The sequence below is a fragment of the Scatophagus argus genome, chromosome 8 (genome assembly GCF_020382885.2).
Source record: "Scatophagus argus isolate fScaArg1 chromosome 8, fScaArg1.pri, whole genome shotgun sequence".
Lineage (NCBI taxonomy): Eukaryota > Metazoa > Chordata > Actinopteri > Scatophagidae > Scatophagus > Scatophagus argus.
The window spans coordinates 5,806,178-5,827,867 of NC_058500.1; the positions used below are offsets into that span (position 1 = coordinate 5,806,178).

The following is a 21,690-nucleotide window of genomic DNA, read 5'->3' on the forward strand; positions in this document are numbered from 1 at the left end:
TTGTTCCATTTGGTTCGGGCTGTCTAGAAGCCCATTACTTGAAATAGGATATCATATTGGCCAGTCGCCAATCACACTAAGATATATATTAATATGTGGAAATTGTTATTTCAGGTATAGTCAAAACTCCAAAAAGAAAAATTTTGCAGCCTAAAGATCACTAATGTAATAGCTGTTGTATATTTATATGTTACAGCTGCTGCAATGCTTAGCCAAGATAAATCAGTTTATAGTGTGGACTACTTTTAAATGTGTCATGTAATCCCACTCGTGTAGTCTAAAAAATACATTAATTGACGCAATTTCATAGGGGCTAATTTTATTGCCAGAGAAACGGTGTACTTAGTGGTAACCTCATCCTCGTGTCTCTGTAGTGAAATGTTGTTTCGCAATTTAATTTAATGGCTCTATTATAATGTGTAATATAAGCACTTCAGTATTTATGATGCATATATGTTCAATAAGAAGCTATGGGGGAACCTATTCAAGTTGTAAGGAAAAAGTCGAGGGGTCACTCGAGGTACGAAAAATATAGGTTTGCTTTATTGTGAAAACAAACAGGTAACCAAAACATAACAAGTTAAACAGTGGGATACAGTAATATGGCGTTACTGCATATATCTGTTATATGTTAAAAATGTACACATTCAGTGACTTCAAGATCATCTCACTATGGCGCACTTGGTCGCTGCGCAGTTTTACAACAGAATTTACCACCGCCTCGGCTGGATTATCATGTAAACACATCATAGTAAATGATTGGTGGAGAGGTTTTAGCGCGACGTGCCGTAGCCAATCAGAAGATTGTTTTTCTATCACGTCGGTGCACGGATAGTAAGCTAACGCATAATGCTAGTATAAAGTAATATAAAGAACGTGAATTGTTGCTAAAGGTTGTCTCGCACGGGGTGGTTTGATGACTTAAACTGAGTCTTCCTCGTTGGACTTTCATTCGTGAAAATGTGGTTCAGCCATCAGTACGAGGGCACACGAATTGGGTAACGTTAGCTAACATTAGCAATAGCCTGCTAATTTTTAGCGTTCCGCAAGGCCGCGGAGAAATATGAGCCCAGCTTCCTGTCCTAGCTTCACAGAGAATGTAGGTTGCATTACGATCCGAGTTACAAAATCACAACGTTTGTCTAAGTAGCCGATTTAGTCGTGTAATCGATCGCATTTAAGCTTGTTTTAGTTGGGCTTGCGGGCTACCTAGCTTGTTAGCTGTTTGGCTAGCTAGCTAGCATGAGTGAACTGACGGACTGCAAACAGTCCGGTGACTCTGCATCGAGGAAACGGTGTCCATCTCCCGACCACGATGAAGGTAGCACGGTTCCCAGCAAGTCCTCAAAACTAAGTGACGCATCAAATGAAGCGGGGGCTTCTTCAGAAAGTAACAAACGCAGTGGAGTTGAGAGTAACTTTAAAGGAACAGTTGTGAGCGAGGGCCAGTCAAAAGATAACGAGAAAGAAACAGCTGTTGTGGGTTCCGACAGCACGGACGGCACAGGTGCACTACCTGTCACCAACTCCGGTGCTGACGGTCACGATGCCAGCAACACAGAAAAACCACAGTCCTCGGATGCACAGGACTATGAACCTACCAACTCTAAGGCAGACTCAGAAACAACAGTAGGAACAAAACTGCGTCCCTCAACTCCTCGGGACCAGTCCGATTCAGCGGCTATAGCAGCTGCTGAAGCACTTGCCAGTCTCACAGGAGGAGACGGAGAAGACAGTCAGGAGACTCCTTGCTCATCTGAAAAGGCCAAACAATTGAAACAGGGGAGCAAATTGAAACAACGTGGTGGCAGCCAGTCCTCAAGAACAAGCTCTAAAACGCAGGCAGCTGCTGCAGATAGCTCCACATCTGTGCACAGTACTGACAGAGAAGATGCAGATGATATGCCAGAAGCAGATGAAGGTGATGAATCCATATCTGGATCATCCTCCACCCCAAGCTCCTCTTTCCCATCAGATAACGAGGACAATGATGATGGAGAGTGTGCCATTGTGTCGGTTAAGATGGCCCCAGAGATGAGGCAGTCAGTCGCTCTCTTGGCACAGGTACAAATGAGACTGGAAGCTCTTGAGAAGAAAAGCGCTCGGCTTCACCAACGTCTGGAGCTGAAGATTAGTCGTCAGCGGCGCCCACATCTGGATCAGCGCAGCTCCATTACAAAAACTATTCCCGGCTTCTGGGTGACAGCTGTATCCTTAAAATGGAAAAAATCTTGTTTTCTTTGTCCCTAAGTTGTGTTTGAGTAACTGAAAAAAACAAATGTTGAGTTTTTTTTTCTTAACATTGATGTGCCAGTTGTTGAACCATCCTCATCTCTCAGCTCACATTGATGAGACTGATGAAGACGCTCTTAGTTATATGACTGATCTTGAGGTAGGAAGAGATGGTGTGTTCTTACAAAATCTGGCTCTGGTTGTATATGTGTAGCTTATACATAAAATTCTTACGGTCCCTTATGTCCTTTCCAGATTGAGTCCTTCAAGAATAATAAACTAGGCTACAGGATACGTTTCCACTTCAGACGCAACCCGTACTTCCAGAACAACATCATCATGAAGGAGCTGCACCTTGGGATGGGAGGTAAAAAATAAACGTGGTGATTAAGTCATAGCAGAGTTGCTTACATCATGAATGAACTCAAAGGGTCATACTTTATAAAGGTTACTAACACTACAAAACCCAGAATATTTAATATAAATAATAATTAATTACATACCAAAACATTTTATTTGTCATGGTAAATCACTCAAAAACATTACATTTCAATCAGCATACATTCTGTCTTAGTTTGGAATAATGAGAGAAGTGGCAACAAAGTCCCTGGAACGGCTGCCGTAAAGTGCTAAAAGTAACAAGTACACTGCTAGAGAACCACAAAGATAAACAGACTTGATAACTTCACACCCACAACGACTGAACAGTGCAGCCGTGCAGTTAATGCTACGATAAAAATAAAAAAAAGCATCAAACATATAACTATTTTAATTGTTGTTGTTCTCTATGTACAGAAAAAGTACATAAATAACAGATTTTGAAAAAGTGCAATTTCGTACGACACTACAGGGGATAGCTAGTGATAACAAGTCTTTCACAACTGCAACAACAAAAAAAAACACTTTCTAATCTTGACTGCTCATGTTTCAGGATCTCCCATGTCATTCTCTAACCCCATCCTGTGGCATCGTGGACAGAACCTGACGGCACACAGCGAACCCAGGAAGTCGTCACGTGGGGTCTACCAGACCTTTTTCAGCTGGTTCAGTGACCATAGCAACCCAGGACAAGATGATGTAGCACAGGTACTGCTGACACCTACACCTTTATTCTGACTAAAGTTCATGATTGCAGCACACAAAGATCACTAATTTGAGCATGACGTTAACTCTGCCGCCTTTGGAGATTAATAAGAGTCTCCCATTTTGTTAAAAGTGCGCTGCTTTCTTGTCAGCCTGTAATTAGATTGTGCTGTCAGTAATAATGGGTAGTTTGTTTTTAATAATACAACCATGACACTGTTGCCATGCATGCATGTGCTACATGACACTCAAAGCTTTGCCTGAAATCAGCAGCACCGTGGATGGTGTATTAAAACGCTTTAGAGCTCACATGTATTGAAATGACCCCTGTGCTGCTGTTCAGATACTTAAGGACGACCTGTACAGGGACCCTCTGAGATACTACCTCACTCCACTCTGGGAACCGAGGGAGAACGGCAGGTAGGACATGCATGTATTCAAGCCACAGACACATACAGTGCAGTGTGTAGTCGATGGACAAACCACTTATTAAGCTATAAATTCTTGAAATATTCTCAGCCTCAGGGCTTTGATATGATAGTTCATCTGCAAACGTTTCCAGTTTTTTTGTCTTTCTTTTTGTCTGCCGATAAAACCAGGTGGGCTGCATACCTAAACACAAACAGTCTGTGTGTACCATTCACACAAATGTATACGTATGTGTGTGTGTTTCTTCTCACCAGCGGTGGCAGTGGGGCCAGAGCAGCTGACAACGGCAATGGAGATGAGTGTGTGGTGATCTCTGACTCAGATGACGATCCTGGTGAGGAAGCTGGTGAGGCTGAACAGGGCCAGAGGAGGGAGGAGGAAGAAGAGGAGGAAGAGGAGGTGGACGACGAGGAGGAGGAGGAAGAAGAAGAAGAAGAAGTAGAGGAAGAGGAAGAGAGGGGGGCAAGCGCTGGTCAGTGGTAAAATAGAACAGGAAGAGACGGTTAACACCCCACTGGTCCACACGACCGGTTAGGGTTCTTTGACCTGTTATTTATAATTCAGACCTTCCTTCCCACGCCTTTCCGTTAAATTTGATTTGATATGCGTTTAGAATCTTATTTTCGGAATGGATGTCAGCAGATAGCTGTTAGAAAATGATTCAGTGTTTGAAATCCACAGTGATTACTGTTGCTCATGTTGTGAATTAGAGGCCAAGGGCTTGCTAGCAGCAAGCTCACTGGCTTGTATTGTAGCTGTAATATAAATGTATGCAGGCTAAACTGAATAGACAGGAAATATCTCCTCCTCAGATGAGAGCCCAGAGGAGAAGGATGATGGTGGAGAAATTGTGATTGACGGTAAGACACCACTCTTAACAGCAGTGTTGCAAATTCACTATCACAACAATCAATCGAGGGAGGCGGGACTCTTTGGGGTGGCAGTTCCTCTTGTTTTTCATATTTCCTATTTTATGATTTGGGTGCTTTTTATTTTAGCGACCTGACTGAGTTTGGGGTGTGATTAGAGTCATACGTCATATTGGCAAGGATCACCTAAAATTATAACCATCTGTTTTTGTCCTGTAGGCTCCGATGACAGCGAGCAGGGAGAGGAGGAGGCCTGAAAAGAAGAAAGGGGGAAGAGGATCAATATGTCGACAAAGAAGGCGAGTCGTCAAGGGACCAGAGACCGGGCCGTTGGATAGGACACCTCGGCTGGCAAAGAGCAGAGCAAATTATTGTCATTTTTATGCACAGAATATCAGTTTTTGTTTATTTTTTACCTAAAAAAAAAAAAAATAGGAAAACCTAAAAATCAGGGTTAGCTGTAATAATAAAGCCAAGGCAGCATGTTTTCCCCTCTATTTTATACAGTCTGTACTGTGTGTACTGATGTACTCTGAATCACTTTTTGCAAATGCATTTTTTCTAAACTAGTTTTTAGGCATATTATCCCAGTCAATTCATTCAAGTAGTGTTCTTCTGTTTAACGAGGAACGCGTCACGACAGCCCGCACGCATGTCGGTGAAATTTTGATCGCAGACACGTGTTGGCATGAAATTTTACATTGCGAATTCTTCAGTGTAATGTATAATGCAGAAACCTTCAGTGGCATCATTAGTGGTCATTTGAAGGCAAATGTTTTGGTGTGTAGAATTGACGTAACGAGACAAAGATGTCGCAAACTAAATTGATATCATGACGGTACATTTCAGGTGCACTGAGTACTGAACCAAAATTTGTTCTCAGGGATGATCATGGTGGCAGTTTCATTGAAAGAAAATTACTGATTTTCAGACATTTACACTCCGGTTGTTGTTGGCTGTGTATAAGGAACCGTGTACTCTACTGTAGTAAATAGGAGCAAATATTGTTTTAATATGCTACCTGTGTCTCTCCTTTTTCATCTGTATGTTAAGTCTTGTTACAAACCAACGTCCATCCCTGTTGTCACCCCATAAACCAGCTCTGATGTTTATAATTATGGTGTAGTTTGACCAATGTTTTCTGTGCTGCTGCAGTAAGTTGCTGAGTTTTGTATTTTCTTTGCTTTAGATTTTAATATAATTTGACTTTGCTTTCTGGAGCATTCAAGACTTGTTTTCTGGTAATGTGGTTTAAGATTTATGTTATCTTGTTTGAAAAAGCTAGTATTTATTACATTGTTTTTCTGGTCCTCGTGTCCACGTCACCGCATGCCTGTGAACATGAAATGTGAGACAGGATGGTTACATTACTTAAAATGCTTACTTTTTTCTCTGCACAGTGTCAGCAAATGTGGTTAAGTTCACGGCAACATCATGGGGTGCACTGTAACAAAATGAGTGTTTGTACTTGCTTACTTTTCCTAGCAATGACCTGTAAATAATATTTCCGCACTGTCTTTTGGATGACACAAGTACACACGTTTAATCCATGGATAAGTTTAACAATTAATCTGGAGTTTTTTCATAATCCAAATTATATTTTGTGTGCCGTGTTTTATAGAACACTGTAGTGTAAGGATACCGACTCGTTTGTTGCTTTGGTTAATTCTGTTTGCTTAACGATAAATGTCCACCTTTTGACTCAGACCTAATAAAATAGGCAGTTGTTTCACCCTGCTGTCTGTTACGCTGTAACTTTGTACAACAAATCCACATTGCTGCACGTGCTGCTGAATGAGCTTGTTCTTCACATGATTGGAGTTTGTGCGTGACAGAACCACAAGGTGGCAGTGTAGTTCAGATTATTGTCACACCTCTTGCCACAGTGTTAATGTCGGCTAAAGAGTACATCATACGGTACTTTGATGCCAGTATTTAAGCTTTCAGACTGCATAAATGAGATCTAGTGACATCTCACTCTCTTAAAACCCCAAAACTCGTAATAACAAAGCGAACAAGTGTGACTTATTTACATAAATGTCATCTCAGATACGCTCGGCTGAAACATGGAGCAGAAGAATCAAACAAAACCCCCGTGAGATACAGCTGTTCTTTAATGTTTCCTGTCTTTGATGTGACAGCAGCGTGTGATATCTGACATTTTGAATGTAGCGCTGCAAATAATAGCCCCAGGCAAGACATTTTTGGACAGGCCCAGACAAAGGAACAGCAGCGGTGTTGCAATGGTACACTTAAACCCTTGATTCCACTTTTAATGCACAGCTATAAATATTCCTCCAGCAAAAACCTGTCCTGCTGCAGACCCAGCAGCGCCCGGGGTATGCAGTCTCGGATGGGCATATACTATTAATACTGATGATGGAAACACGTCATACCCCGTGAAATGATCCCATGTGAAACAGTGTTTGTCTCCTGTTTGAAGTAGCTTTATTCAGCCCCCCTCGGAGCACAACATGTTTTTATGACTATGAATTAATAATGTGGTTGGTTCCTACAATATTGATCGTGACAAACTAAGTACAGATTGCTGGGACAACAAAGCCATCCTCAGCTTGCTTTGTAGTCTGAGGGTTGTCTGTGAAGTCTTTGTTATGTTTGGGGTGGCAAAGGCCTAAATGGATTCCCCAGTGTAAACTACACTCCCATTGGGTTGAGCCGGTGTTGCTACTGTACACAGACCATCTTGTCATGCTGCTTCATGCTCTCACATCTCACAAAGTAGATCAGCGGAATCTGCTATTGAGACTGATTCACTGTAGACTGAGAATTGAAAAGATAACACACTCAGGGGCTCGTTCTTTATCCGTGTGACTGATGTTAGGAAGGATATTTCCTTCTTTAAAGTGTACAAGAAACGGGCTGCTCTCCGAGGCACATCTACAGTGAATAATTTGGTAGGTTGAGGCAAGGCCCCTGAATACCAACTACCTGTGTGTGTGTGTGTGTGTGTGTGTGTTTCTGCACATGTCTGCATGCTTGAGGTCTTGTTTGTGAAAGCTTGCATTCTTTCATGCACCTCCATGCATGCACGCGTAGTCGCAGAAGCTGAACGCCACATGCATATTTGCATGTTTGTAAGCGGCTTTGTGCCGGTAGATGCGTGATTGTCTGCTTGTCAGCTAATCAAGATTAAGCACAACATTTGTACTGTGCAGAGGTGGAAAAATAGAGAGGAATGAGAAAGGAGAATAGAGTGAGTAAGATTGAGGGAAATGGATGAGTGCAGCGATAAGCTGAGCTCCCTGGGCCCCGACAGATACACACAGCAGATGGATGACTCTTATTTGGGAGATCACAGAGTGCATGCTCACGCCTAGGCCCAGTTACAGAGAACCATGATCACACCAGACAGATGAATAGGCCTAACCCCCACCAATTACATTGCACATACAGTACACACACGCACACAGTGTAGTGTACGCGCACACCTACACCCGCAACCACTTGACAGAATGAACAGATTGCAGCGCTCGCGTTACCTTCATGTCTTTGACATTGAAATTCACCTGGAGTCCGGTGTCTCAAGGATGTGTGCAAAGGCAGGCGAAAGGAAGGGTGTGGAAAGAGATAAGAGAAATCAATTTCACTTAAACTGAAGCAGTAGAACAAGCGCATGTGTGTGTGTGTGTGTGTGTGTGCATCCCATGTCTGTTGTATACATGCATGTTGGCATACAAATTTGTCTGCCTGAGGGAGGACGAAGCCACATGCACTCAGTTCTCACTTTTTTCAGCAAGGCAGATTTTTTCACTGAATCTTTGAGCACAAATAAAGAGGTTAAGATGGAGCTGAAGTCACACATCATCAAGAAAAAAATTTTTGGACTGTTTTTTTTGCACTGAGACAATTAAAAGCATGAAGCATCTATTACTAAAGGGCTTCTGCAAGAGCGTTGATAGATTTACCTTTTAAAGGCACAGCACAGTACTTTCACTCACCTGCCTCACATCCTCACTTTTCATGTACAGTAACCCTCCCTCTCCAACAACCCCCCTCCCCGCCCCTCCACTATTTGGAAAGAGGCTCTTCTTGAACAGCTGTTGATTCTCCCAGCTGCATTTTATAGCGAGGGAGAGTGCCAGTCTTGTCTTCAAGGCAGATGGTGGCTGGCTGGCTGGCTGGCTGGCCTGGTGGACACGTGGCACGTTGGACGACTGCAGACGGTGCTCCATCTTGAGGAAGCTGCAGCTTCAGAATTCCTGTACAGTGTGCTCTGTAAAAACCTGCAATCACCTCACTTCCAATACGGCGCGAGGCGAGCAGGCTGTGACTGGAATGTGCGCCACGTATACGCCCTTCATGTCAAAGATGTTTTCCAAAGTAGCTCTCTCTTTGATAAGCGCTGATGTGTGAAGTTCACGGATGTCACACAGCACCTGTTCCCTTTATCTTGCATTTTAATGTTTACATTTTTTGGTGACTTGTAAGATAATAATTAGAGGACTTAAACAGTCGCACAGCAAGTGCTGTGGTTTGAAAAAAAATGGAAAAAAAGCAAACAATGCTGGAAAATATTGTACTTTTCCTACCCTGTAAGTTCCTCTCGGGGGTCATGGTGGTCGGTCACAGCATGGTGACGCCCTGGACATGTCTCTCTGTAGCAGACATGTTCAGACACTCTTCAAATCATCAATATACTCTTGGCAAGACCATCAGTAGGTCAAATAATGGGCTGTTTTTCCTCAGGGGGGACCCTGGCATTGTCTTGATTGATGTGTCTGAGGGCCCTGGATTTATCCTGAGCCTTTGGTTGGCCTGCAGGGCTCAATTTCTACCTCTCATTTCACAACCTACCTATCCATTAGAGGAAAAGATCCTCCTGACAGAGCTTTTTGTGCAGCAGGAAAAACAGACTTAGTGTTTGTTTTCTAATCCACTCTGTCTGTCTCCATGAGAAGAAAAAATCCATCCATCACACTGGAGGTAAGAGGGCTGTTCGGCCACAATTTCCTGCTCGTTGTGCTCACGTACGCAGAGCACAAATATTCATTCCAGGGGCGAGTGAAGAGCTGCTGCTATCTCTTCAGCAAGCTGAGGCAGCGGTGGGCACATGCTAGTCAGATAAGACAGCAGGATGGTACAGCAAGAGACGCGGATGACGTTAAGAGGCGCTTATGAGGCGGTGGGAGCTGGGCAGTGTACCGGTATCCATGGCCAAAGTTGAGTGCACACGGAAACCTGAACTCGGCACACACTCATGACTCATTTCCTCAGCTGGAAATGGAGGGATGCCTCCTGTGGGGCGGGAAACAAAGACTCCCGCCTGGACACATCTTGACACACCACTGCCTGTAGATCACACCTGGCTGATACCCAACTTGAGATAAGGTGCTCACATACTCTGTGTGACAATGAATCACGCCCAAGGACGAACATTAAAGGCAAATCCACAAAAAGTTAGAATTAAAGTTTTGTGAGGCTTGCCAGGAACTGCCCTCCTCCGTGACCCTCTACACACTCACACACACCCCATTGCCTCATGTGTTTATTCAATTTTACTGTCTTACGGGGCATTGGCTCAGAATACATTCACCCTCCGCCTTTGTGTCTTTAGTGCGCCATACTGCGTCAGAGCTCTCCACAAAGCCAGTAACGGTGAGAGGGGCTCTGAAAGCTGTTTTAATTTCAAGCTCAAGGCTCTGTTAACAGGATGGATGTCCTTTACGTCGTCCCCCCTCCCACCCCCCCACTTCTGGTTGCTTTGTCACTGTTGTCATGAGCGCTGGAGCCAGCCAGAGAGGAATCCCAAGAATCTTTTTTCAGCTGACCTGACTCTCATGAAGAACTGGGGAGTAACGGCGACATTGTCCCAGTAGCGGCCCCGGCTCCCATTTAATAGTGAATTTAAGCCCCTGCATCACATATAAGAATAGTCTGTGGCCCTCCCGGTGCATGAGAAAAGCATTTATATAAAACAGTGGCTGCATGCCTGTCACCATTGCACTGAATTATTCAGCTTTAATAAACTTTGCCAAGAGAGAACTGCTGAACTGATTTAGAGCAGTTTACAGTTGAGTGGAGCAGTGTTGAACTCACCAGCAGTGACAGGGTTAATCATCACCCATATGGTGTACCAAGAGGTTTGGTCCAATGCTGCTGTGGGCCAACAGGAGAGGGAAGGCTGGGTGGGGGCAGAACAGAAGGGAGAGGACAGCAGGGCAGACACTCTCCCCACACCTGCACCTGGTCACTTGATTCACACTCAAAAGTCAAAAGTCCTCACATCCCGGTGATGGTTGCTGCCTCCCACGCTTAAAGTTTTCTCTTTTTTGTTTTTTTTTCTTGTCAAGAGTGGAGCAAGCGTTCACGGATCAACTGTGGGTTTTTCTTTTCATTTTAATGTTTCACGGGAGAAACGCCGTCGGTTATTAGCAACTGATCAGGCAGCGTTTTTGTTTTGTTTTGTTTTGGGTTGTTTTTTTGTCTTTTTGCTCTCCAAGGGAATTTGCAGACCTATCGGATTGTTTTATTCCTGCGCAGCGCTGCTGGGAGAGGAAAGAGGCAGATTTTCCAATCCAGCTCCGAGGCACACAACGCGGGGAATGCAGCGGTAACATCCCGCAAGTTTTTTTGGATCTCAGAGGCGTAGCGGGCATAGAGAAAGTCAGAACTCAAAGGTAGGACATTTAACTTCTCCCTGGTTTAACTTTTAACTCGGGTTTGGTTACTCTGTAGCGTGGTTTAAATGGTACATGACTGAAGTACACACATTTGTTCGGTTCCTATTTCTGGATGTTGAGTTCACAGGTAAGTGCGCAGTCCTCAGTGGAAAAAAGAGAAGAACTTGGTTATTGAAATCCTGTAATTATTTTTTAAGGGAGACCATATGTTATTACAGCCGGACTTTAATCTGTCCTGTAGGCACCACCCAGCGCAGAAAACCAGTAGAAAAACCGTCATTCATACAAACACTATCCGTACGAAGCGCAGTCAGATCATCATCCACAGGCGCATTATGGGAGCCCATTTTAGCTTTTCACTGATGATATGTTAAAGTTAATCCAACGGGCATGTTACCCCCGATTCCTTTTTATTCTTCATTTAAATAAAAGTAGATTAAACATAATTTATGTGATTTTTTTTTTTGCCCTGTTGCCTGTCCTTTTTTTTTTAAAAAAAAATAATATTCAAACAAGGACTTAAAAATGTGTCATATGCTCATTTGATTCTAATTAACTGACTAAAAGCGCTTTTCATGACTGTTTATTTATTTTCCATGAAGTGATCCGGTGCTGTTTTAATGGACGATCCTTTCTTTGGGTGACTCCATGTGAAAAGAAAATGTGTGTCCACATCATCTTGATTGCACACATCCATGTGTATTATTATAACAGTGAATATGCAGTGTGTGATGGGACGAATCCAGATCAAGCTTCCTTGGTGAGCAGATATATGGCAGCTGTGTGAATATTATGCCAGGAAGCCTGCGAGGCGTTCCCAGTGGCTTCTGTTTGTAATTTGTAAGTGTTCAACATGCCAGTCAGTGCAGTTTCATCATTTATTCTTAATGGGAACATACTTTTGTAGAACCCCTCACACGTCAATTATACTGTGAAATGTGATGAACGTCTTGTGAAATCTTTTTTTTTTTTTGTCACCATGAACAAGCCTCCCTAAAAGCCCTCATTTCAAGGCTTGTAGCGTGTGCCACTGGAGGCCTTGGCTACATGGATGCCATGAGAAAAAACGAAAAGCCAGGGGGATGGCTTATAGCCCGAGCAAAGCACACCTTCAGGGAGACAATTTAATGGATGTTGTGGACTCAGCTTTTAGTATTCATAATTTATATGGGATCCTCTCCAGCAAAGTGCAGATGCATAATGAATGCTTGAGTTAAGGTCTAACAGTTAGGCTACGTTTCAGCACCCCTAAACTGTCAGAAATTGTTTCAGCGAGGACTACCTGTGTCTTTGAACTGTCATGTATTTCACTTATCAGCCTCTGAGAGTATGTCGACGTGCTTTGTTGAAGGACTGAGAGAGAGAGACAGGGAGGCCGCGGGGAATCACTGATGGGCATCAGAGACTCGTGTTAGTCAGTTTTCAAGGAAAGGAGGGGTGAAATTTATATTTAAGTAAAGGTAATATGTCAATAAAATGTCCTTTTTAAGACTTTTTCTGTGCGACTGTGTTGGCAAATGGCGTTGTACAGTCTTAACGCATACCTCGGTACATTTACACTTTAAATAAATAATAGGGCTGTCATATTTTCCAGAGCAGGTGTGAAGATTTGGACGTTGTTCTCTCCTGCCAAACTATACGCCTTGAAAGGCTGCAGGCCAAACTTCTGATCAGAGAGATCAGAGAAAGAGAGAGAGTCTCTTGCCTGTCCCTCCTGCTTTTTCTGTCTCACATTTCCCATGGGACCCTCTATAATAATAGTTCATTCCTCTTTCTTTTTTCGTCCAGATTTAGATCTCTGTGGGCTACCTGCATGACTGTTGCCATGACAGCATCTGGAGCCCGACTCCTCCTGTTGGCCTTATGTGTTTGCGGAGGCTCGGGCCTGCAGCAGTTTGCCCCGCGGGTTCGCCTCTCCTTCAAAGGTGAGCTCGCACAGATCGACTAAAACTCCTCCTCTGACAGCACAGATTTTCATAATAGTTTCTTTAACTTGTTTGTTTGACAACCCCCCCTGCACACACACACACACACACTGGTCGCACACATCCACACCAGCAGTCATACTTCCTCTTTATACATATGTAAAGAACGTATTTCCTGCCACATGTCAAACAGCGCGACACTGGAAACAAAAGGTGGATATTACGTGTGGTTGGGTAATGGTTGTGCCCTTTGACAAAGTTTCTCCCCACACCCTTGAACCAACACACACTGGAGTCTGACCTGTCTCTGTTTTTGATGTCTGACATGATGACACAAGAAGGAAACACCTGAAATTTGATCGCAAGAGCAAAATGATATTTCAGATGCTTTGATGCTTTGGCCGCGAGGTGTAGGTTCAAAATGTGGCTGGATAGTGGTTTTAAAACCTTTTTTCTAGGTATTTGGGATTTTCCCATGCAGTCTGCTCCTTGTCCTCATTAACTCTTACACCAGAGGTTCACGTTACAAATATGTGGATCACAACTTTGATCGAAACAATGCCAGTTGATTACAGTTATTTCTGCCTGCCTGTCATGTTGTCACATCAAGTGTGTTTGAACATGCGGAGGTGAGAACTCACAGACACCTGTAAGTAAGAATTAAGTGTGTGGTGGAGATTTATAACGTGTGAAGGTGAGTCAAAATGTTCGGGTCCCACGTCAAGTCCAGGCAGGGTTAACATATTTGGTGGTGTTATTTTTATTTTTTTTATTTTTTTAAACTGCAGTGATTCAATGAGAAACATTTATGATTGGTGTATGATTTCAACGAGAAAAGACATCTGAAGCAAATTAGAGGTGAGCTAATCACGATGTTTGCGGTTGATGGAAGATGGAGTCGACACGCAGTGCTGTTTTGAATTCAGCTCATTTCGTAAGACTGAAAACAGCTGTCTACATGCTGTTTGTGGTTGTCGCATACGCTAACAGTTCCATTTGAGGCTTTACGGAGTAACTGCAGTGCATTTTTATATGACCTTTAACACTAATCCCCTTTCAGTAAATAGCTTACGCTCACCAGTGTGGGGTTTTTGTTTTTGCAGTAGGGTGCACAAAGCAGTGGTCTGACCAATTACACAAGTTTGGTCTTGAACTTGATCATGTTCCTCCACGTGTGAGATACAGGAATTCACATCTGTACAGAGCTCACCATGACAAATTCACTCAGAGAGGCTCGTTCACAGCAGCAGAGGGGTGTTTCTCGTTAGATTGTCGGTAAGGTTTTGCCGACAAAGCAGTCACATGTACGGGACTCGGCCACCCTTCCCCCTAATACCAAACAAATAGGAAAAAAGTTGGATTTACTCCCCAACTGTTTCTGCCACTCCAAGGATTTATTGTTCATTGTTTGTGACACCGAGCCTCTTTGTTCCCCGAGGCGCCTGTGGAGGAGGTTATCGGGGCGGCTGAAGGACATGTGACTCTTCTGAGCGAATGAGCCGGCCTGAGTGACGCTCTTTTGGTACAGGAGGCCTGCATAGGAGAGAGAGAGAGAGCGAGAGATCCTGCACTGTTTCCTCTGTCACTGGGAGGTTGTGTCAGTTCAAAGGGATTCACTCAGGCCCCTTCCATAGAGTTAGTCAGCATTGTTGGAGAGAAAAACGTGTGGCGTAACTGAAGCCGTGTTTCAGATTCTCATGCCCTCTCTTTGCTGTCACCAGTTTGTTCATACTGGGGACTACACAGCGGTGGTCATTAGTGCCGTAGTGACAATATGTTGTCAGGTTGTAACTCGAGAGCCCATAGTGGCCCAGACTTAGCTTCATACTATAATAGTGTGTCCTTCCCAGTGTTTCCCTATCACTGTGAGAATGTTGTCAGGGGATAAGTGTTTGCTGAATGTTTACCAGATGATGGCAGTACATTGTTTGCTATTTTTGGAGAATGGAGACATGTATAGGGGTGTGGTGTTTCTACATTTAGCCTGTTCAGTGAATCCACTATGGCCCAGTGGAGCTTGGCCACAGGCTTGTTATCCTGTGTTTACCTCTCAGGAACAGAACCGGACCTCGTCCCCACCTCAAAGACTCCCACCTCACGTCGTCCGGAGATCCGATTGCATAGCTTATTTTAGTGGCACCTTGACTGCATCCTGTTAACATTGACCTCAAAAGGAAGATGTCAGGCACTTTGATGTAAATAAAGAGTGTGCTTCCTTCTGAATCCCTGTAAGCTGGCTTCTGAGGTTCTCTGTGAACATTTGTCATGATATAAGCCTGCTGTCTTTAACATGCCTGCGCTGTGTCACAGTGTGCACATATGGTGGCCAGTATCTTACACATGCCACAGATGTGTGTGTGTGTGTGTGTGTGTGTGTGTGTGTGTGTGTGTGTGCGTGCTGCTTTTTGATGTGCTTAAAATGATGCAGTGAATTATCAGATGGAAGAAACAAGTCACATTTGGAGGCAGAGTGCAGCACACGCTACATTTATCTCACAGCACATGAAAATTGTTCAATCAAAGCTTTCAGGAGAACAAAAAAAGGAGAAACATTTTCCACTGCAGCGTGTCTTAACAGGCTACGCTCTGCTGAACACAATCCCGACCTTAAGAATTAGCTCCGAGTTCCACTGACCGTGTTTCCTAAGGGACCCGCTTTTTCGTCTGACTCCACGCCACGTTGGTGCCTCCGACTCAATCAGACAGTCAGCACACATAAAATATTGAGATCTTAAAAGCAAATATGTTTCTTAAAATGCACTAAGTTGAGTTATATTTAATCAGTGACACACATTTTCCAGAGAAGAAGTGAGAAGGGTGTTTTTCAAGGAACCAGAAGTTCATCCAAGTCAGCAGTGAAAGATGTTAAAGGCGTAAAGGGAATAATGTGAGCATTTTGAGAAGTAACCTTCGCTCCCCCTGCTGTTGGTTTTTTTCAAATGTTGTAGAAGTTTTTTAAGAGCTTCAACACTTTTCACACAGAACTAATGGACACAAGGGCAGCGCGACCCTTCAGTTTCTCCTTCAACACCAGTGATTACCGCATCCTCCTGATGGATCAGGACCAGGGCCGTCTGTACCTGGGCAGCCGGGAGTACCTGGTGGCCCTGGACATGCACAATGTCAACAAGGAGCCCCTCATTGTGCGTACAAACTCTGCCTGTTTCCAAATCCACTCTGATACTGCAGTTAAGCCTCGACATGCAATGATCCTTAATAATCGAGTGTTTTCGGGTGTCTGCTGTTTTTGAAAATGCAGATCCACTGGCCAGCGTCAGCTAAGAGAAAGGGAGAATGCCAGATGACAGGAAAGGGAAGACAGGTGGGATCGCACGTTTACATCCTGTTCTTTCAAAAATCTGAGGCTCCCTTCTTTCAAGACGGGACAATGACGACGATGATGTATGAATTCCATTTGTCTTACTCCTCTTTGTGCAGGGCGAGTGTGCCAACTTTGTGCGGTTGATAGAGCCGTGGAACCGCACCCACCTCTACACCTGTGGAACAGGGGCTTACCAACCTATCTGCACATTCATCAACAGAGGCTGGAGGGCAGAGGTGAACACAAAGACATTTACAGTTCCCCGAGTGGGATTTACAGCAAAAATCCCTCAGCAGCAGGCCTGGAAAGCGTTTGTCCTGTTAAATATTTCAGGACTACAAACTGGGACGCTGATTTGTTGATGATTTCCTCATGCTCCCTTGTGACGTTTAGGGATCTATTTTTATGCACGCTCTCCCTCTGCAGGACTACCTGTTTAGGCTGGTCCCTGGGTATGTGGATTCAGGGAAGGGAAAATGTTCCTATGATCCCAAACAGGAGAACATTGCAGTCCTGATCAGTAAGACATGCTCCATTTATAGGCAGAAAAAAAAAGTCACAGTCTTGTCCTACTTCTTGTGCCACTGAATCACAAAATCTCACCTTTCTGTTCGCCTGTTGTCTCACCGATGCAGATGGTAACCTGTATGCAGGGGTCCATATTGACTTCATGAGTACAGATGCTGCTCTGTTTAGGACCATGGGAGGGAGAACAGCAATCAGAACAGAGCAGTACGACTCCAGGTGGCTCAACGGTGAGTAAGTGTGGGTGTGAGGAGGTAAATTTTGCTGATTACAGGTTATAGTTCCTCTTTTTTTATTTGACAACTACTTGTCTCAATCCTCTCTCTGCTTATCTGTTTTTTTTTAATACCCCAGAGCCTGTGTTTGTTCAGATCCAGCAGATCCCTGACAGTGCAGAAAGGAACGACGACAAGCTTTACTTTTTTTTCCGCGAGAAGAGTCTAGACTCGAGTGGCGGAGCGAGTCCCAGCGTTTTAGCCAGGGTTGGAAGAGTGTGTCTGGTGAGCCCAAACCACATCGTATACATAGTGAAAGTATATGTCGCTTACCTTGTAACGTGCAAAACATTGTGCGTATTGAGCCGTGACCTAATTTCCTTCCTGTCTAGAATGATGAAGGAGGGCAGAAGTCCCTGGTGAACCGCTGGACGACGTTCCTGAAGGCTCGCCTTATCTGTTCAGTGATAGGAGAAGATGGAGTGGAGACGCGCTTTGATGAACTACGTGAGGCCACAATAAAATAAGCGCCACGTTTAAACTGATTGCATTTTAATTCAAGATGCTTTTACTGTTGTGTTATTGATTTTTGTATTCCCGCACTCGTCTTCCAGGGGATGTGTTTATTCAGCCCACACAAGACGAACGAAACCCCATGGTGTACGCTCTCTTCACTACAGCGGGGTGAGTTTTTTTGGGAGGCTGGTTGACAAAGTCACACCTCACCCAACCTCATTTTTTTTCACACATTTTTGCGGACGATTCATGCTTTAATTTCAGGGATAGGATGCAAGCTGTCTCCTGCCTCTACTTTATCTTAATTGTCTGTCTCTGCTCAAGCTCTGTGTTCAAGGGCTCAGCTGTCTGTGTTTACTCAATGGCTGATATTCGCAATGTCTTCAATGGACCGTTTGCCCACAAACATGGCCATAATTACCAGTGGACTGAATACAATGGCAAGATTCCCTACCCACGGCCCGGAACAGTATGTTTCAACCATGTTATCCCCAAAGAGATGTAATAATAAACCACAGACCTCTAAATAATTTTTAAAAATTATATACATAAAGAAACTCCACCCCGTCTTTCTTCCCATCCAGTGTCCGGGAGGAACCTTCACTCCTGGTATCCGTTCATCCAAGAACTTTTCAGACGAAGCTGTGAATTTCATCAGATCCCATCCACTCATGTTCCATCCAGTTTATCCTATCCACCGCCGCCCCCTGGTGGTGAGAACTGGCGTGGACTACCGCTTCACTGCCCTGGTGGTGGATCAGGTGGATGCTGTGGATGGACGTTATGAGGTGCTCTTCCTGGGGACAGGTAAGCCAGCTGCAGGGCTGATGGCAGTTGTCCGACTGAGGGATTACTTTGGCAAGAAAATGTCTGTCTTAAACATAATTTCTCTCACTTCTAGATCGAGGCACTGTCCAGAAAGTTATCGTTCTACCTAAGGATCCAACTAGCATGGAGGAACTGACGCTAGAGGAAGTGGAAGTTTTCCGGGTACGTCTAAATATGTGGAAAGACAACAGCACTCTTATCTCAACAATAAGTGTCATTGGTTTATCATTTTGCTGTTGATTAATTCACAGACCAGAGCTCCAGTCAAAACAATGAAGATATCTTCCAAAAGAGTAAGTAAATTCCTCGTAAAGACAAATCTGACTTGGCGATACACTTTTCAGTGCTTATGCAACAGTAGATTCCTCACAGCCACACTGAGTTTATTTTGCTTGTGTCACCACAGCAACAGCTCTATGTGTCCTCGGACGCGGGGCTGACCCAGGTGTCGCTGCACCGCTGTGGTGTGTATGGCAGGGCCTGCTCTGACTGTTGTCTGGCTCGAGACCCCTACTGTGCTTGGGATGGGGAGAGCTGCTCTGCCTTCACCCCGTCCACCAAGAGGTCAGGGATGTCTCGTGTCTTCACAGTGAACTGTTTCTAGACTTTAAAGCCAGGATGTGTTCTGTCAACCTCTGATCTTTGTTGCAGGAGGAGCAGAAGGCAGGATGTTAAACATGGTGACCCACTGAGGCAGTGCAGAGGCTTTAATGCCAAAGGTGTGGCAAGTTTTTAGTGTTTTTAAAAACCACGCAAACTTGAGATTTTAGTCTGTTCTGAGCAGCTGTCACCACATCTTCTCTCTCTATCACTGCAGTGGAGAAACGTCTGAGAGAAACAGTGCAGTTTGGGGTGGAGGGCAGCAGTACCTTCCTGGAGTGTCAGCCTCGCTCTCCCCAGGCCACCGTCAAGTGGCTCTTCCAGAGGGAAGGAAAGAGGAAATTGGTGAGGAAGAACAGTTGCATTTTAGTAAATTTTATTAAATTAAAGCTTTTTTATTCAGGCACACAACCCCCAGTTCAACTTCAGCATGTTTTTAGAGACGAACAAGATATAACATGTTGATTAGTGACCCTTAGAGGTGCTGCCATCTGTTCTGACAGATGAAATTTTTTCTTGTTTTTATGCTAAGCTAATCTAACTGCCTATTGGCTGCAGCTTCATATTAGTTTTTAGGGTGCCAGTTTTTTCTCGTCTAACTCTCATCTCGTCTTCTTTTTCCTGTCTAACTCTCAACAAGAAAGCAAATAAGCGTATTTCCCAAAAATGACTCCCTCAGCCTCTGTTGCATCGGCCACTTTCCCATTTTGTAATCCGTATATAAATTCAGATACGTTGTTAGCTCTCTTTGACTTTCCCCCTGTTTTGTTCTTTTTTTTGAACAGCTCAACCGTGTGGGAGGTATTCTAAAGACCAACCATGGTATCCTCCTAAAGTCTCTCAACCAATCAGACGCGGGGCTCTACCACTGCCTCGCCACTGAGAACAACTTTAAACACACAGTGGCCCGTGTGGCCCTGCGCATCCTAGATCGAGACATCGTTTTAGCTCTCACCGCTCAAGATGAGGACGAAGAGCCAAAAACTCGTCAGGCGGGACCTTACGCGCAGTCCTCTCTCGTCTCCACACCCTTCCCACCTGAGATCAGACTGATTAACCAGTACTGCCAGTCCTACTGGGAACAACTCAGTCCCAAACAGCAGCAGCAGCGCAAGCGCACCAGCCGCAGGCACACAGAGAGCCAGGACCAAGGCCTCGGCTAGAGGACGGGACTGATGCTGTCCAACACTGGCCTGTCTGGACTTTAAGGTGGACTTTTAGTGTCTGACATGCATGTTTGTGTGTCACGTCTTTTCAACAGGCAGGTGATGCTCTCATGGTGTCGTTGAAATACCATGATGGTGGTTTTGCAAGCAGCAGCCTTGAAAAGACACGTTGTATGTCTTGTACGTTACCTGTGACCACTTCCCAAAGAATACTGTGCATATTCAGTTTGTGTTTCTACTGGTAGCTCCTCCTGTTAGTTTGACACTTAAATCATCTTAGAGACATGATACTTGTTCAAGACTGATTATCTACCATTTAGATTGTTTTAAAACTTCTTTTTGCTGGTTTGTTCAGGTGGAAAAAAACACATGAGAATCACAGTGCAAGATTGGCATTTTTAGTGCAAGAAACTAGGATAAAAAGGAAACACATTTAAGTAGTGTGTTTCATCTTCTAAGTTTGACTTTCCATCAACATGACCTGTGAAAGCAGAGATTTTCAGCCTGCTGATTCGTCAATGGCAGATTTTTGGGTTGGTCCGTGAATGCACCAACAAAGTTTTGAAAATACACCTGGAGCATTAGCATGCAGCTAACCGGGATGGAAAAATAACACACTCATAGTCAACATGATGAATCACATAATGGTTTGTTGTTGTTTTGGAAAATGGTAGACTGTGATGTAAAAATAAATGAAGCAGGCGGTTAAAAGGCTTCAACATGCAAAACCACACATACGGTATTTTAATTATCTTGAAACAAAAATGTAATATATTGATTGTGAATATAATATATATGTTCATGATATGGTCTTTGGATTACTCTTGTATGAAGATAATACGATGAATGCAGTTGTTGCATGCATATCTGTGGTCCTTTGTTGCAAGTTGTACATTTTACTGTTGTTCGGTTTTCAACCTTGTGTGTAACGATGTTTGTATGGTGTAATGTATTCTGTTAAGCTAATTCCATTTGATGTTGTCATATAATGACTCCCTTACTGTCCTGTGCTCTTGTGACCTACAGTATGTGAGTGTTGAAGATATGTATAGCATACAGTGTTCTTCCAGTTATGCACTTTGTCGGTGGTGGTTTCTGAGGGAATTGGGGAATCTTTGCACAGATGTATGAGAAAATTATATAGGAACATAATGTTTTTTTAATGTACAGTATGTTATAAAAATGGGAATGAAACTGGCTCAGATTTAGTATTGATTCTTGGTGTTCTGTCATATGCTGTATTTACAGATTTTTTTAATGGATGCCCAAGAAACAAGATACCATCCAACCAGAGCCACCATTCACCTTCACTGTAACGCAGTGCTGCCATGCTGATGAA

At 43.9% G+C, this 21,690-nt stretch overlaps 2 protein-coding genes across 2 annotated transcripts; both read left to right on the top strand.

Annotated features, from left to right (window-relative positions):
• The first annotated feature begins 565 nt into the window (after positions 1 to 565).
• tspy (testis specific protein Y-linked) lies at positions 566 to 6,350 on the top strand. The gene is made up of 8 exons (XM_046396653.1): positions 566 to 2,208; positions 2,315 to 2,392; positions 2,488 to 2,599; positions 3,164 to 3,318; positions 3,659 to 3,735; positions 3,999 to 4,216; positions 4,557 to 4,604; positions 4,833 to 6,350. The coding sequence occupies exons 1-8, from the start codon at positions 1,243 to 1,245 to the stop codon at positions 4,868 to 4,870; spliced, it is 1,692 nt and encodes a 563-aa protein (XP_046252609.1). The 5' UTR covers positions 566 to 1,242; the 3' UTR covers positions 4,871 to 6,350.
• Positions 6,351 to 10,833: 4,483 nt separating this feature from the next.
• On the top strand, positions 10,834 to 21,550 carry LOC124063307 (semaphorin-3F-like). Its single transcript, XM_046396823.1, has 18 exons — positions 10,834 to 11,251; positions 13,043 to 13,179; positions 16,162 to 16,322; positions 16,439 to 16,501; positions 16,618 to 16,737; positions 16,928 to 17,021; positions 17,137 to 17,256; positions 17,381 to 17,526; positions 17,634 to 17,748; positions 17,856 to 17,925; positions 18,082 to 18,226; positions 18,342 to 18,564; positions 18,659 to 18,747; positions 18,837 to 18,878; positions 18,992 to 19,149; positions 19,237 to 19,304; positions 19,403 to 19,530; positions 19,971 to 21,550. Exons 2-18 carry the CDS (start codon positions 13,068 to 13,070, stop codon positions 20,346 to 20,348), a joined length of 2,232 nt encoding a protein of 743 aa, XP_046252779.1. The 5' UTR covers positions 10,834 to 11,251; positions 13,043 to 13,067; the 3' UTR covers positions 20,349 to 21,550.
• The last annotated feature ends 140 nt before the right edge of the window (positions 21,551 to 21,690 follow it).